Source organism: Triticum dicoccoides, chromosome 1A (genome assembly GCF_002162155.2).
Source record: "Triticum dicoccoides isolate Atlit2015 ecotype Zavitan chromosome 1A, WEW_v2.0, whole genome shotgun sequence".
In the NCBI taxonomy this organism is placed as follows: domain Eukaryota; kingdom Viridiplantae; phylum Streptophyta; class Magnoliopsida; order Poales; family Poaceae; genus Triticum; species Triticum dicoccoides.
The window spans coordinates 339,730,168-339,747,338 of NC_041380.1; the positions used below are offsets into that span (position 1 = coordinate 339,730,168).

At 50.2% G+C, this 17,171-nt stretch overlaps 2 protein-coding genes across 2 annotated transcripts; one reads left to right on the forward strand and one right to left on the reverse strand.

Moving 5' to 3' along the window:
* The first annotated feature begins 2,457 nt into the window (after positions 1–2,457).
* On the forward strand, positions 2,458–12,032 carry LOC119271785 (pyridoxal reductase, chloroplastic-like). The gene is made up of 8 exons (XM_037553473.1): positions 2,458–2,659; positions 3,728–3,956; positions 4,079–4,172; positions 4,327–4,450; positions 4,645–4,746; positions 4,848–4,999; positions 5,109–5,202; positions 11,623–12,032. The coding sequence occupies exons 1-8, from the start codon at positions 2,513–2,515 to the stop codon at positions 11,806–11,808; spliced, it is 1,128 nt and encodes a 375-aa protein (XP_037409370.1). The 5' UTR covers positions 2,458–2,512; the 3' UTR covers positions 11,809–12,032.
* Positions 12,033–12,085: 53 nt separating this feature from the next.
* On the reverse strand, positions 12,086–15,335 carry LOC119271774 (methionine gamma-lyase-like). The gene is made up of 2 exons (XM_037553466.1): positions 14,359–15,335; positions 12,086–12,916 (listed from the first exon to the last, which is right to left on the reverse strand). The coding sequence occupies exons 1-2, from the start codon at positions 15,140–15,142 to the stop codon at positions 12,318–12,320; spliced, it is 1,383 nt and encodes a 460-aa protein (XP_037409363.1). The 5' UTR covers positions 15,143–15,335; the 3' UTR covers positions 12,086–12,317.
* Between the last annotated feature and the right edge of the window lie 1,836 nt (positions 15,336–17,171).

Genomic DNA, 17,171 nt, shown 5'->3' on the forward strand with positions numbered 1-17,171 from the left:
CCGGCCTCCCCGCGGAGTACGAGGAGATAGCCCAACGCGGATTCTCCGACGAGGACGCACTGCAGTGGGCGCGGGACGACTACCTCCGCGACGAGATGGTCCGGCAGCGCCGGGCCCTGGAGGAGATCGCCGCCCGCAAGCGTAGGCGCGAGGACGTGCACGGCGTGATCCTCGACAGCGACGACGACGAACCCGCCGCGCCAACCGGGGGAGGGATGCAGCAGGGACGGCGGCGGCGGCAGCGACTACACGCTGTTCTACCGCCTCCTCGGCATGTAGAACTGCAAAGGCGGGCGGCGGGGAGCGGCGAGGTAGACGGCGAGGAGCGGCGATGGAGACGGCAGAGACAACCCGTAGTAGTTTTTTTTAAATATGTTTAAATTTGAATGAACTCGCCGATATTTGCGTTAAATTTAATTCATGTTTGCGTTGTATTTAACTTTTTCAAAAAAAACGTTGGCGTCGCGACTGGGGGCATTACGTCCCCAGTGCGCGGTTTAGCGCCGATGCACCTTTAGAAGGCGATTTTTAGCCTCTCATGAGAGGCAAACGGCTAAGATGCTCTAATGCCCATGGTTGATGCTTGGAGGCAAGTCCAACGCTGTCAGAGCGAGGCCACGACCGGACAGGGCGCGCGGGCGCAGTCCAGCGCTACTCGATTGCGAAATGATTCGGCGCCCCGCCCCCACGGCGACGGGAGCGCAGGAGCCGCAAGCGGCGGTGCCGCGAGTAACCCGCACGGAAACGACGCGAGGTTTGTAGAGAACCGAGGAGGAGCAGTGAGCCTGCCTAGCCAGCAGCAGCATCTAGCCCTGGAGACTTTCCACGTCGAGATCCGTGCACCCGGAAAAGCTCCTTTTTCCCCAAGCTGAGGCGCTGCTGCGCGGCCATAAATTCCCATAACTCACGGGGACGCTGCCTCTGGCGCCGGTTTGAATGCGACGCATGCAAGACGATGCCGACGCGATTGATGCTCCGGTACGTAGTCCAGTCTCTACTACTAGTAGCATCAACGGCGCCACCAACCAGGCAGCCAGTCAGTGATGGTCTGATGGAGTGGTACGTATTGCACTGCGTGCACAGTACTCCTTCGTTCGTCGTCTACGCGCAGCTCACCGTGCCCGTATGTATGGTACTCCCTTCGTCTGAATCTAAAACAAAAATATATCTAGATACATTTCCTTTTATTCATTTTGATAACAAGTATTTTTGAATGGAGGGAGTACTAGGTTTAGGACAACAGCACAAGCAATTTCTTCTCTCACAGTAACCAATTTTCTTAAACACGGTTTCTTAAAATCTGATTCATTAAAAAAGGTCAAATAGAGTTGCCCAGTAAATTAACCAAAAACCGGGTGAAACCCACCACAACATGTTCATAAAAACAAGAAACAAAGGACGACCTAGCAACCCACACAAGAACACACACACGCTGTCGAGAGAAAAGCGCCGTCGAGGTTGCAATCTGGTGTCATCGTCATCACTCCTCCGCGAGGGCGACTCCGACTCCACCTTCAACGACCATCGATAAAGCCCTCACCGCTCAAGCGCCGAGGCCTGCGCCGGTCGATGCCAAACAATCCACCACACGCGTCGACCAATGGGAGATAGTAGTTCGGGTTATATTCAACCGGTTCGGATGGCGCTCGCATAATAGGATAGGAGTCTAGGGAGCTTATCCTTCTTTTATCATACCGGTTATTCTTGTCCGCATATATTTTTCTTTATTTCTTTTTGCTCCGTTTACGAGCTGTAAGACTTTTATGACGATACTTTCTGGATTATTAATAAGATGGCTGCATGCATCATCATGATGTAGAGGACGGGGGCATGCCTCCATTTCAAAAAAAAAGCATGCATCGACGACCAGACAACTTCGACTCTGTCGACAAGCATTGCAGGGGAAAAGCATGGCGTAGCAAAATACTAGAAGGGCAAATATCAGCATGCACCCGTCTTTCACGTACCAGTTACTTACCACGGGTAGCTGGCATTGCCGCGGCGGCACAACTTGAATGCAAATATCCAAATATGAATCGGCAGAATCAACAGTCTTTCAGTTTAGGAGCTACTGATCCCATTTAATTAGTTAGCACTTCAGTGGTAAGACAAGGAGGATTTCATATTTACGGCAGTACACCAGTAGCCATTTCCCCCCTACAATCCTAAAGTACAACGTTTTCTTTTCTTGCAGAGAATGGCCGTGACACCCTCCAGGAAAGTTCAAGTTCGAAGCGGGAGTTTATAGAATCTTCTGGAAATAAAAAGAAATCATACATGCTCGCTGGGCTTGGGCCAGAACAAATTTAGCCCACATTCTGCTTGCCCACCGGCCCGGCTATGCACATGCCAGGAGGTCACGTGCGTTGTCTCGAAAAAAAAGGAGGTCACGTGCGATGCACATGCCAGTAAAACGCAACGCGTGCCGCATCGAAACGAATGGGGTTTTATCGCGAGACGAACGGACACGAACGAACGCGCCCCCTCCCTCCCTCTTCACCCTCCACCGACGATGGCCCAGCCGGCTGCCAAGGCGGCGCCGGCGACGCCTTTCTCGTCGCAGCCGCACGGCGGAGGCGTCCTCCTCCGGCGACCTTCGTCACCGCCGCCGCCCGCCGCGGCGCTGCGCCTCGGACCCCTCTTCTGGCCGTGGCAAAAGGTCCCGACACGCCAGCTCTCCTACACATGTCTCCTGCATATTATACCGTTCGGAATGCGGCGATTTCACATCAATTTTGCATGAATTTCATAGCGACGACCTCGAGTCGCGCAACCATCGGAGCACTTCCCCTGTTTTTGATAAACTTGTAGTCTTGCTTATCCAGAATTCCAGAGCCTTAAACTACAGTAGCACTAGCGCCGTGAACTGTGAAGCAGGCATGCAGGGCTTGGTGCAGTTTTTGACACAGCATCAGACTATCGACACAACATTGAATGGTTACACAGCACCCTCTCTTCCACACTGCGTTGCCGATTTCACTACATGACATGAGCTGTGCTGAACCTACAGTACAGTACAGCTCGCCATCAAAGAACATGGCGAGTAGATGAGACACGAGGACAACCGTCTGAACTCGCACACACCCACACTTGTTCACGAGGCAGGAACACGATTAGATTAGCAGTAGCAGTAGCAGTACTTTAATCTGTGGTGTCCCAGGGGCTGCGGATCAAACGGAAAAAAGCCCCTGTTCGTTTGGTTCAGAGCTATTGTCGATATGCATTCTGATTCTGCCGTTCCTCTTTACCGAAGCCGTGCACGGCGACCCAAAAGTTCCACATCACGTGAGAACGGGTTAGAGGCTTGACAGAAGGTTGCTGTTGCTGTGCTTATTTTAACTCTAGGTGGGTGAAAAGCTACTGACATAGCGTCTCTAGTAAAATTGGTTGATAGCACCTCTAAAGAAAAGGAGAAAAAGGGTTGGTTGATTCATCAGACCATCGTCAAAACAGGCAGAGGGTTAGTTGACCTGATTAGCTCTTATCCCTCTTCCACAAAGTCCTGATGGACTAGTGAAACATTGAACTCTTAACAAGTGCAGTGTCCAGAAATCTGTAAAGCCAACTCGCTAATTGTTCATCTTTGTATGCTCACATGACAGTCTGAACCATAACATGCAACGCAATCTTCAGAAAGAAAATGAGGACTGTACAATTAGTACGTTAGGTTATCAACTCTTGTTCACTGAATTCTGCTCAAGGTAACATTGCTGTTTCACAAATGTAGGTGAAAGTTGGGCCCCTTTCAGTTTCCCCCATGGGTTTTGGAACATGGGCTTGGGGCAACCAGCTGCTCTGGGGCTACCAGGAAAGCATGGATAGTGAACTGCAGGAGTGTTTCAATTTGGCTCTGAAGAATGGCATAAACCTTTTCGACACCGCCGACTCTTATGGAACTGGGAAGTTGAATGGCCAAAGCGAAAGGCTGCTCGGAAAATTTATCCGCGAGTGCCAAGGTTTGGATTGTTGGATAGCATAATTTGCTTAAAATGAATTCAGCAACCGTGAACTGATACTTGTTCTATCATTTGTATGGCTTAAAATTTATGACACTTTCTATGCCCTTGTATTGTCACAGGGCCAATAAAGTCTCCAGATGATGTGATTATCGCAACTAAGTTTGCTGCGTATCCTTGGCGACTAACGTCAGGCCAGTTTGTCAACGCCTGCAAGTACTCCTCCAATTTGTGTGCTTAATGTACATCAGCCATATTTCCTTTTGTTCAATCCATTCAATGGATTCGTGCAGAAACATATAGCTCAGACGGAGCATATCTGAGAAGTTGCATTAGCTTCTAATCACCTTGCGGAGTGCCTCTTTTGCAGGTCATCATTAGAAAGGTTACAGATCGATCGGCTCGGAATAGGGCAGCTGCATTGGTCTACTGCTAACTATGCACCTCTGCAGGAGCGCGCTCTCTGGGACGGTCTAGTTGAAATGTATGACAAGGTTGCCATTTTTTCAGACAAATCATATCATGCCATCGATATAAGTTTCTGAATTCCTTTCTACATATGTATGATTTGACTATCATTTCTTCAGACACATAACTGGCCAAAGTTTCTGAATTATGATTTGTGCAGTGCACACGCCATGCTATGTTTCCTATCATTCATTTGACTGGAAGTTTGTGGCGTTTTCAGGGTCTTGTCCGAGCCGTGGGTGTGAGCAATTATGGGCCGAAGCAGCTTGTGAAGATCCACAGCTACCTAGCATCCAGAGGTGTCCCCCTGAGCTCAGCTCAGGTTAGCTGCGAGAAAATGGCTGGCCGTGCATCTTCGGCCTATTGGGCCTAACTATACTTCTCATTCAGTGTAGTTATGCCTCAAACTTACTGTAAATGCAGGTGCAGTTCTCGCTGCTGAGCATGGGCGATGAGCAGATGGAGCTGAAAACCGTGTGCGATTCCCTGGGTGTTCAGCTAATCGCTTATAGCCCTCTTGGGTTGGGCATGCTCACCGGGAAATATGACGCCTCTAACCTTCCAAATGGGCCAAGGTAATGGCCGATGGGGGACGAGCGAATATGCGCCGTTTCCCTTTTCTGAATTTGCATTGCAGTTCATGAGTGTATGTTCTTCTCTTTCTCAACATATCCTGCAATGCAGATCTGTGTTGTTCCGGCAGATTCTTCCTGGGCTGGAATCCCTGCTGTCTTGCTTGAAGAGTATTGCCGACCGAAAGGGCAAAACCATGTCCCAGGTACGTGTTTTCCTAAGTGCAGAACGACTTTGGAGTGACCCAAATTGAGGGATCTGTCACAGCAAGTGGTCTTTTTTTTACATAGTAAGTGCAGAGTTCCTGAAATTTGGCTTTACCCTGCCAGAATATGTTAGGAAACCATGTGCATGCCGTAATTTGACATCTGGTTTTTTCTTTCAATCAAGGAGCTTTATTAAACACTAAGAAGGATTACAATCATACTGTAAAACATCAATAAGAAAAGCAGGAATGAAGTCTATCATAAGGCATCTCCTTCTAGTGCTGCTAGCCTGTTTTGCACATCTCTGAGCTGCCTCATTGGCTTCCCTACGATACAGGCATAACTCAACACAGCTACCAAAAGCTCCTCCAAATTCTTGAATCTCTATGAAAATTGCAGCTTCTTTTTCTCGTTTGCTAACAATAGGGGAAAATATCTGGTACACCGAAGCTTGTGGTGCTACCGGTGCACCGGACTCACATTGTGCTTTTAAAATGTTCAAAAAAATTTGAAAAAAAATTAGCACACTCGTACAACAGGTTGTCACAAAAATTCAAGTTAAAATTCAAAATATAACTCAAAAAACAAAAATGAAAAATTCAACACTAAATAGTACTCCCTCTGTAAACTAATATAAGAGTGTTTAGATCACTACTTTAGTATTCTAAACGCTCTTATATTAGTTTACGGAGGGAGTACATAACATAACTTGGGCTTTAGATTTGGCCCATTATCACACCGATGTCAAATTTGTCATTTTTATAGCTCAAAAAATATTTCATATTTTTGTACGAATTTTTGTGACATCATACATTGATGTTGCGTTAACGTGCTAGAATTTTTTTTCAGATTTTTTAAAACATTATATGGCATCCGGTGCACCGGTAGCACCACAAGTGCGGATGCACCGGATACATTCCCCTAACAATAGCTTTGCACCAGCTACGGTATGTCTGGGACGTGCGCATGCAGCTAGGAATGTGAGGCGGTTTAGGCTGCAGATGGGCACAGGCATTAGTCGGCAAGATCAAGCCCATCCCACTTAGGCCCTGTTGGCTTCGAATCACATGTAGATTAGCTTCACTCGCAGAATTTGCTTTACCACTCAAGTACGCTTGGACGTGCTTCTGGCAATTGCATTGAAAAGGGTCTGAATCTAGATTCAGCTTCACTGTCAAAGATGATTACAAATAATTGTTTGTTTCAATTTCTATTTTTTCCTACAAAAATCTGCTGCCTAAAGTTGAAACAAACAGGGCCTTAAAATGTTCCATGGGATCTCACGGTTAAGGCCAAAATTTAGTGGGTTCTTCTACGGGAAAACTTTGTTTTTTGCCACTCTAGTTTTTGCCTACTTTGCATATGCCACTCTAGAATTTAAGATATCATTTTTGCCACTCTTAGTTTTTAACAATACATCACAAATGCCATTCCGTGGCAAAAGCAATAACTTTTCATTTCACTTTTGCCACTCTTAGATTTTGACAATGTATCACAATTGCCACTCTAAAATTATTGCTTTGCCACAGAATGGCAATTGTGATGTATTGTCAAAAACTAAGAGTGACAAAAGTAAAATGTCAAATTGTAGAGTGGCATAAACAAAGTTGGCAAAAACTGGAGTGACAAAAACAAAGTTTTCCCCTCAGACCACCGGAGCCCATCTGTCCAACACGTATCAGCCACTTGACAGGCTCCCATGGCCTACTCGGTAGATGTTGTGTATCGCTCCATGCGAGCAACAAGCCTTAAGTCACTTGGTTGCCAGGTCGCTTCCCTAGCTGCTAAAAAATTCAAATATATTCTTGTTTTCGAATATTGGTTGGATTTTTTAATGTTTCATTTTCAAACTTTGTTCATAAATTCAAAACAATTGGGTTAAAAATGTGTTTCCAAATATTGTTTTGAAATTTCCACTGTATAAAATAATATACTATAAATTCAAAAACGCGTTCATGTTTTCAAGAATTGTTTGGAATTTCAAAAAACTTCCCTGTTTAGAAAAATCACAAATTCCAAAAAATTAGGCATTTTCCAGAAAATGTTCCCATTATAAAAAAGGTTCTGAGATTTCAAGAAAAAAAAGTTCATCGGTTAGAAAATAGATAGGCGCGACACAACCGACAAGGTTTTGCACTGCCAACAAGTGAGGCTTCCTTGAAGGAATCACCGTACTCAGATGGCCACATGGGGCGTGTTTGGTTGCCGTAGGTCTACAGTAGTTGCATTGCATAGCCTTCTCAACTCAGTCTGGCTATGCAAATGCAGCCTCAAATGCTCCATCTGCAAGTTATTTGGTTGCTTGCATGCCCTTTTGCCGGCATGGGCAGAACCACATTGCCTGGTGTTTGGTTGTCCTGCATGTAAGTGGACAAATCCAAGGCATGGTGTTTGGTTGTATGCAACGCCTGATGTGTGGTAACCTCTTTGGCTAGTTGGTGAGGTTACCAGCACACTTCGGCACAATCATGTACCACACATCATCAGCAGAGTAGAGCATAAACAGAGCATCAATTACTTAACAGCATAGTTCAGATAACATAGTACCACACATCATAACGATAGTTCAAACACTTCAACGCATAAACCATAAAGCAGACTCGATAGTACTTAGGAAGGAGGTGCCCCGGCCCTAGTCCCTGGCGGCGAAGGCTTCGTCGTGCTTCCCGCACTTGTTTACCACCTCAATGCCATCGTCATCGAAGATGATGACCTTGAGGCTGTCGGGAGTCAGGAGCTTGAACGTCACCATGTAGCCGATCTTGATCTGATGAACGGCGGCGTAGGTGGCCCAACCCTGATCCAGGGTCACCCTGCCGTTCATCAGCTTCACTGTCACCCTCCAGGAGCAGCCGGTGTTGTTCCTTGGCTTGAACTCCGTTGGCACCGCGACGAAGTGCTTGGGGAAGTCCAGAGGCAATGGGGATGCACTCAAGCTTTGGTGCAAGGATGACCTTGCAGAAGTGAGTTGGGCCACCCTCCTCATGGTGGTGGCCGTAGTTGCGGCGCTTGCTGCTGAGGGGCTCCTCCATGCGCTCGTCGTCACCAACCATTGGCGTCTTCCTTGGCGGTGGGCGGCAGCACCACCTCGGGCATTGGATGAACCGGCTCCTTCCCCTTCTTGTCAACGGTCGGGAGCACCTCCGTGCCCATCTCATTGCTTTCCTCGATCTGCACATAATTCATGGACTCAGACACATCGCAGAGTTCATGGCTTATTGAAGAGCATGTAGTTAAAATGACATGACTGTCACTCTGCCTCCTCGCCATCGCGCCTATATTTACTCACCCTGACCACCACTACTTACCCACTCCCTCTCTTCTCTCACTATCAACCTTCCTCCTCTCCATCGCCATGAGCTCCAACTCCAACACCAACCCCTTTCCTTGGGGTATTGGCTGGAGGGCCTTCTTCCTCGGATGGTCGGCTAGTGACCACACCAAGTTCGAGAACACCATGGAGGTGTGCTCGAACTTCGGCTCCATGCCTGACATGCAGAAGCAATCTGATGCAGTGCTCATGAGGGCCATTGCACAAGACTTGAAGACGCTGATTCCTAACCTAGCGAAGGGCGCGATGGCAGTCGACATCATTCGCTGGGTCATGAATCAGGCCATCTCCGACGACGCTAAACAGAGAAAGAGGTAGTCCAAGTACAAGAACTATTGGGCTCCTAATGACCGTCGTGCCGCAGTGTACTGGGAGACGACAATCGTGCCGCCGGCGATCATCGGTGGGGAGCCTAATGAGGAGTAAGAACCGGTGCAGATGCCAGTGAGGGCGCCGGAGCCAGGCCGTCGTACCTGGCAGATCGACCTCGACTCCGCCGAGGATGAAGACGACCTGCCGCCCCGCACGGCGATGGACAAGAAGATGAAGGCCAGGCACTCGACCCGCCGCTCCGCACGCCTCAACGGCCGCCACGGTTAGCCCGTGTCTGTTGTGTACCCCAAATCCCCCAATCCCCCTTCTAATTCAACCGCATCTACCTTTATTCTGATCTTGCATGAACTAGAAAAAAGTCCATTTTACTCCCTTAAAGAAAATGGGTGGTTCGCATAACCCCCTGAACTTTTTTTTGGTTCAGTTAACCCCCTAATCTATCCCAAACCGTTCAAAAATCATCTCTAGCTGGTTTTTGAGCCCATTTGCTGACATGGACACGGTCAAGGCGGTATTTGGCCAGTGGGGTGTGGGGCCCATTCGTCAATCGGATCCCCACTCTCCTCCTTGACGCCTAGAGAGCATAATCGACGCTTGGTTTATGCCGCCGGCGTTGTAGTTCTTAGCCCGCGTGGCCAACACCTCCCCCTCCCCTTCAATCCATGTCCTAGAGCTTCCCCTCGCTCTGCTATACGCTCATGCCAAAGGACTTTATCCTAGTCACCCTAAATCACCGGCGACTATGTCTTCTTCCCCGCCTCCGGCATCGACTGTCGCCGCCTCGATCTCTTCCTCTGGTAAGCCCCGCTTCTCCTTCTCTGCTTCCTAAGCACCGTGGTGCTCCTCTGAAGCTGACCGTCCCATCAATTTGGAGCTGCGCGTCCCCGAGGAGCTCTCCCCGCATGGCCAAGCTCCAGCCCCCGCTGCTGCTATGGGTGGCACACTGCGCGAGTAGGCTACATAGATGAGGGAGGGAACGGAGAGGCTCCGGAGGAGCAGGGGCTCACCTAGGGGGTGCTGGCACAGGAAGGGGGACCAGAAGTGCTCTGCAGCGACGCCATGGACGCCGAAGGCGGCGACCGGGGCGCAGGCTTGCGGGCAAGGGGTCGCGGGCCTCATCGGGAACCTGTCCAGAAGGTGCGTGAGGTCGTCTCGCGTCAACGAAGGGGTCGTGGAGGTCGGGGGCGCGCTGGTGATGGCGGATTTTAGCGTGGTGGCTGGCGGCAATGGCGAGGAAGACGACGATGCCAAGCTCGATTGGGGTTGGCTTGGCACAATGGATTTGGCAGAGTTGAAGAGGGTAACGAGGCAGATGATCCTGACATTTTGGTGTGGCTCTATGCTTCCTCCGGCCACGTGCACGGCGATGGTGGCCGTCGACCGAAGCAGATGATCCCGACATTTTGGTGTGGCTCTATGCTTCCTCCGGCCACGTGCACGGCGATGGTGGCCGTCGACCGAAGCTCGGGCACTCTCGGGGTGGCTGCAGATGTGGGAGAGAAGGCAGAGGAGGGCCCCACTGGTCAACAACGCTTTGACCTCGTCCATGTAAGCAAAACCACCGGTGCAAACCCACCAATGACGATTTTTGAACGGTTTGGGATAGATTAGGGGGTTAATGAACCAAAATAAAGTTCAGGGGGTTATGTGAACCACTCATTTTCTTCAAGGGAGTAAAATGGACTTTTTTCCATGAACTAGTATGAACTCGTCTAAACTAGTATGAACTGCCATGCTTATCTACCTCTATTCCCCATTCCCCTCTCCGCCGTGGATTGAATCTACCGCCGGATCGAACACGAAAAAGTAGTGCATGACGAACAGAAAAGTGCTTGCCGCCATTGCCGCGGGCCAGGTGATGATCCGCTCGCCGGTGATGGAGTCCGGTGGTCTTCTTGCTCTCTTCCGATCCGCCGCCGCCGGAGGGAGTGGGGGAGAGTGGGGAGAGGGAGCGGTGAGGGGCGGTGAAGCTAATAACTGCCGGCGCTTCGGGAAGCAACGCAGCTTCTCGAGTGTGACCGCGCGCGTGCAGCCGCCGCCGCCCACGGGCACTGCTCGGGCCTGGCTCCGGATAAACTGTCGATTCGAGCGTTTCCAGGGAGCCAGGCCCAGGAGTGCTTTAAACATCATGCCATACAATCCCAACAATGTATGCAGCCAATCAAACATGCTGTTTTCTTTCCGTGCGGACCTGATTGAGCCTCACGCAGGCAACCAAACACGCCCCAATTGAAGTCACGACCACCCGCGACGTTTTGCAGTGACAGTGTCTTTGCCCATGTTTTGTGGGATTGTACTTGCCCGCCAAGCCCACCTACGTATTGGGTGGGCTCCCCACTATTGTCCATGTGTCAGGATCATGTGGATTGAGGTGTGATTTCCACGGGCAGTCCCACGTGTAGCTTGAGAGATGGTCATGCTCTTGCGGTCTTGCCACGCGTAAATTTTATTTTTGAAAAGAATGTATCCTCCATCCTCTGCATTGATTGATGCACATGCCGCATTTTTTCTATTTAAATATGCCAAGTAAAAGTCAAAACATCGACATTGAACAAATTGGCGAACATACCCATTATCTCCAAAATTCCACCGCAAACCTGATGACATGTGACTGAATACGACAAGTACACTACCGCTAGCTAGAGTTTTCAAGAAGAGATCTTCCCACGTTCGTCAATATATATGTCATACATATACAAATATGAAGAAAAAAATTGACACTGATAAACAAAGCTTGACACTTAACTGAACGCAGGTGGCTATAAACTGGTGCGTTTGCAAAGGCGCAATTCCGATTCCCGGCGTGAAGACAGTGAGGCACGTGGAGGACAACTTGGGCGCGCTCGGCTGGAGGCTGAGCCCTGATGAGATCTCAGAGCTGGAAGCCGCGGCGATGGAGTGCCCCAAGAAGATGGTTCAGAACATATTTCAGACCGCATGAGCAAACTGGAAACTGCAGTAACGCCAATATTAAACACGACAGCAACCTGCAGAAAAGAGACATGTTGCTTCCTCTTCTCTGCCTAGTTCAGAGTTCAGTTCAGAACTTAAGAGTTCAGAGACATGCCATTGTGAATTCTGACTAGATATCTAGAGCTTTAGCTGATTGCTGAAACAGTATTCTGGTGTTGGTATGGACAGCAACTAGCCACAGTAAATGCAGAATCGAAGCGTGCGAGCGAAAAGAAAAATCGGGATGGCAGTTGACAAATCATCACTGACAGGGAATTACGCCAATTTATTCCGATAATACATGCATGATGCATCTTACAGTACGCTCTTCAAAGACTAATCAGGCGCGCTGCTTAACACACTGGCATGTCCATCCATCTGATCAGGTCCAGATGGCGCTTAACCGTACTTACTTAGCTAGTAATGGTAGGAGTATATAATACATTACATGCCATGAGGCATCAGGGCTTGGTGGTTCACGCAAAGCCTCTCGGGTCGTCAGACGGGCTTGCCGTACTTGGCGGCGGCGGCGGGGGTGTCCTGCTGCTGCATGAGCGCGAGGGCGCGCTCGAACTGCGCCCAGCGCTGCTCCAAGGTGCCGTTGTAGCCGACGGACATGCGGATGAGGCCGGGGGAGATGCCGGCGCGGGCGCGGTCCTCCGGGTCCATCTCGCTGCTGGTGCTGTTGCCGGAGCAGGACATGAGGGTGTCGTAGAAGCCGAGGCTGACGGCCATGAAGCCGAACTGGGTGGTGTTCTGCAGGTGGTACATGAGGCGGTTGGCGCGCTCCTCGGTGCCCATGTCGAGGCACAGCATGCCGCCGGCGCCGTAGCCCGGGTTGCCCATGGCGCGCAGCCTGGCGTGGTGCGGGTGGTCGGGCAGGCCCGGGTAGGTGACGCGCAGGCCCTGGCGCCGCATCCGGGCCGCGAACTCGGCGGCGCGCCGCGAGTGCTCCTGCATCCGCAGCGGCAGGTGCGGGAGGCGCGCCGCCAGCTCGGACGCCACCTTGGCGTTCATCGTCGGGCCCAGCAGCATCAGCGCGCCGTCCTGCAGGTCCATCATGGAGTTCACCAGGCTCGCCGGCCCGCAGATCGCACCTGCAATCGTCAACACTTGTTAGTCACTACTACTTGCTGCAAGATTTCACATAGGTTGATCAATTAGATGCATGCAAGTTTGCGAGAGATCAGTTGTTTGTTTGGTTCGGTGTATCGCGCTAGGCACCAAAAGCGTAGCCACAAGAAACCGTCGGCGCCGTGGAGCGATGCCATGGCAGGACTACTACGGACCAAAGAAAATGAATGCGTGGGGTGTGCACCGTTCACGGGCTGGCAATTATTACTGGCAAGAGGAACAGCTCGCTCGCTCGCGCAATGATCGACCAGATGGCGCGAAAACGCGCAAGGAGCCAAAGGAGGACGACCCCGTAGGGTAGCGTCGTCCATGGACCGTGGAGGGCTAGCAGGCAGCCGAGGCTCCATCATTCGCGTCCGGCCGCGAGACGATCGACGGTGGTGGTGGTGGCATGCGAGGGAGCGTACGCGTGCACGGCCAAAACGGGTTAGGTGGGACACCACACGCACTAGCTAGAGATAAGTAGCTGCTGCTGGCTACAGACGAGTACTCGTAGTACGTATACGTGTGTGGGTGAGCATCGCTGACTCATCGCTTCGTCCTTTTGGGCCTTGTCTGCACACGGGGGTGGCGAGTGGCGACCACCTTGCGTGGGGTGCAACAGTGAGAGGCGTCCGTGTCGAGAGCCTCTTTGCATATATGCATGGTCCCGTAAAGTGATGGCCGGCCACCGGCAGTGAATTACCCGCTACTGAATTCTGCTTCTAGAGTTAGGCATAAGTAATACTAGTACTAGTGTTATATGACGAACTATGTAAACTATGATTAAGATTGGTCATATCATAATGGTTTAGCGCGGGGTACCATTTTCTCCTAATTACTCATCGCTGTTCCATAATCTTTTTACCATTTTCTCCTAATAATTACTACTCATAGCCATCCCATCGTTATTCCAGACCGTTTTTTAAACATGGATATACTTTTCTTTTCTTTTTTTCTAGTAGTTGAACCTATACAGCCCCGGGATGTCCTTTTCCATTCGTCCCGTGTCTCAGGGCATTGCATGTGAGCTAGCACTGCTGCTTTGAGCGTAGCTTTCCCCACCATGCATGGTAGCAAGTACAATATGTCTGGGTGTGTCAAGTGATGCTACTGCCGAAGTTTTTTCCTAACTTGCAGAACGAATGAGACGTCCGGATTACGATTGTTTCACGCCAGTTAAATAAGATGACGGTTGACTAAAAACGTGGGGTAGTTGCAATCCAAAATAAAAAAACTAGGTACGTATGGACTTTGTCGAACTGACTTTTAAGTTGGGGAGATAGGCTTGCATGCGTGGGACTTTTAACCAGCATACGTGGGTCGTTCTACGCAACAGCTGTTGCCGTTCCTTGTCTTTGCATGCGTGCATGGAACATGCATGCAACATAACTTGGGAGTACTTCTTGGATGTGTGCGTCCTTACCGGCGATGATGTCGGCGCCGCCGCTGATGAACTTGGACACGCTGTGGACGACGATGTCGGCGCCGAGCCGCGCGGGCGAGACGACGACGGGGGTGAAGGTGTTGTCCACCACCAGCTTGGCCCCGGCCTCGTGCGCCACCCGCGCCAGCATCGGGATGTCGGCCACGGCCAGCGTCGGGTTCGACATCGTCTCCACGTACACCACCCGCGTCTCCCCCGGCCTTATGGCCGCGCGCACGGCCGCCTCGTCGTCCGCGTCCACGAACGTCGCCTGCACGCCGGAGGTGCGCGGCAGGAACCGGGACAGCAGCGCGTGGGTGCCGCCGTACAGGCAGCGCGACGCCACCACGTGCCCGCCGGCGCCCACCAGCTGCATCAGCACGCAGGAGATGGCCGACATGCCGGACGCCGTGCAGTAGGCGGCCTCGGTCCCCTCCAGCGCGGCCATCTGCCGCCCCAGCGCCAGCACCGTCGGGTTGAAGTGGCGGCTGTAGATGTACAGGTCGCCGCGCTCCGGGCCCAGCTCCCCCGTGAAGAGCCGGCGCATGGTGTCCGGCTCCATCACGGTGAACGTGGCCGAGGCCTCGATGGACATGTTCACGCCGCCGTGCTCCCCGAACTCATGCCGCGCCGCGGCCAGTGCCGCCGCCGGGTCCGACTCCCGGCGGCGCGCCTTGGGCGCCTTCTCCTCCGTGCTGCCGTTGTCGTCGCCGAAGCCGTCGTTCTGCGGCGGCGGGCGCTTGAGGAGGGTGAGGGGCTCGGCGGCGGCGAGGACGTGGGCCATTGGGATCGTAGGACGGATGACTGGATGTTTTCTTTTTGCAGAGAAGAGAGCGCGAGCGGGATCGATCAAGAGCTGTGTGGGGAAGCTAGCAGGGGACGGTGCCGATTTATAGCCGATGATCAGGAATTCAGGATCTGGCAGGTAGTCCGGAGTTGGGAGAGCTGCGAGCCGTGAACGTGGACATACGTACGGGCACAGGATTGGAAGGAGCAACGTGCCGGGGCAAAAGAAAAAGAAAAAGATCGTACCGTTCTTTGTAAATTGTAACGTCAATAATAATGCACGGCAAGTGTAATGTTGATGTATATAGACGTATTTTAGAGTATAGATTCGTTCTGTATGTAGTTCACATTAAGATCTCTAAAAAAGGCTTTATATTTAAGAGCAGAGGGAGTAAATTTTATGGGACAGTTCGTAAGCTAATTTGCCCTTTAACCGGCCGGCCAGGGTGAATGTGTACGTACAAACAAAGCAGGTTCAATGCACTTATGTTCGGCGGTGAAAAGAGACGGCGTCCATGTTCAATGAACCGAAACGCAGGCCTCCTATACGAAGGCGACCATTACTAGCAGCAGTCAAAATTGGCCGCCATGCATGCTAATTCTGGTACGTACTCCACAAAGATAGACGATTCGTGCAGATTTCGAATGAATCTGGCCATGAATCTTCCCAAATCTGGCAGGAAAAGTGAGCATCCGAAGGCAAACCGTATCAGGATGCTGCGTCTATCCGCATCTGGGCTCGCCATTTTTTTAGATGGATGCGTTCCATCACGATCACGGAGTCACGAGTGTTTGACTGATCCTAGCTGGCCCATCGACCAGAAGGCAAACTCGTGTTCAACTTCTCCTTCCAAACCAAACGTATTGGCGTGCGTGTAATCGCGTAACTGTGCAAGTTCTTTTCCTTCTTGTTCTGAACGACGAACTCGATCACAGCCACAGGGTTTCTGATAGGAAATTCTAACGAGCGAACTTTGAATTTCAGTACTACAATGCCAGCCAATCCCGTGCGGAAGTTCTACTTGTGTGCAAACACATCACCATCAAACCACGATTGATATGCAAAAGGAAACATTGCTAGTGCACACACAAATAAGAGAGTAGAATCACTAAGTGCGCACAAGCAAAAATCAAACGTGCTCTTAAAGAAAATAAAATTACATTCAAAATCTTGAAGGCTTCGAAGTCTTCTTCCTAACATTCATTCATTTAAAGATGTTTTATGAAAGAAAGAAAGAAAAAAAATTAGCCAAAAGAGCAAAACAACTACTCTTTTTGGGGTATTACAATCTTCGGTTATCAGTTCATGAAGGCTCGAAGGGACCTCAACAATCAGTTCTTGGTCCCATTGTCTCATGGCTAGCATCGCTAATTCATGAGCAACGTGGTAAACATCAACACACTCATCGCCATATCAAAGATGATCGGGTAACGCCGTGACTTAGAGGGGGGTTGTTGAATCAATTCTTTCACAAGCATGAACAATTCACTAGGACAACCGGGCCTCAGTGTACACCATTTTATAATACAATAGCATTGGACAATTAAAAACTTCAATACAATGTTCTCTTCGAAGATCGATTCGATGTAATATTTTTGCGGCGTGTTTGTTGGGATCCGATGAATTGTGGGTTTATGATCATATTATTCATTGATAATAATTCAGTCTTTTTTGAACTATATTATGTGTGATTGTTATAGCTTTATTTTTCTCTCCGATCTATCCATATAGTTTGGCCAATTAGATCAATTTATCTTCAGTGGAAGAGGTGCTTTGTGTTAGGTTCAATTTTGCGGTATCCTCACCCAGTAACAGAAGGGATAGCGAGGCACGTATTGCATTGTTACTACTAAGGGTAAAACGATGGGGTTCGAACATGTCATTTGGCCTTACTTTGTCTACATTATGTCATCATGCTCCAAGCATTACTCTGTTTGTTATGAACTTATAATACCTTAAAATGCATGCTGGATATCGGTCAAGGGGTGGAGTAATAGTAGTAGATGCAGAATCGTTTCGGTCTACT

Excerpts from the sequence above, each read along its gene's own strand:
- LOC119271774 (XM_037553466.1), bottom strand. The coding sequence starts at position 15,142 with ATGGCCCACGTCCTCGCCGCCGCCGAGCCCCTCACCCTCCTCAAGCGC. Across the intron at positions 12,917-14,358 it reads CGGCGCCGACATCATCGCCG|GTGCGATCTGCGGGCCGGCG; the intron begins GTAAGGACGCAC and ends TGACGATTGCAG.
- LOC119271785 (XM_037553473.1), top strand. The coding sequence starts at position 2,513 with ATGGCCCAGCCGGCTGCCAAGGCGGCGCCGGCGACGCCTTTCTCGTCG. Across the intron at positions 2,660-3,727 it reads TCTTCTGGCCGTGGCAAAAG|GTGAAAGTTGGGCCCCTTTC; the intron begins GTCCCGACACGC and ends TCACAAATGTAG. Across the intron at positions 5,203-11,622 it reads AGGGCAAAACCATGTCCCAG|GTGGCTATAAACTGGTGCGT; the intron begins GTACGTGTTTTC and ends AACTGAACGCAG.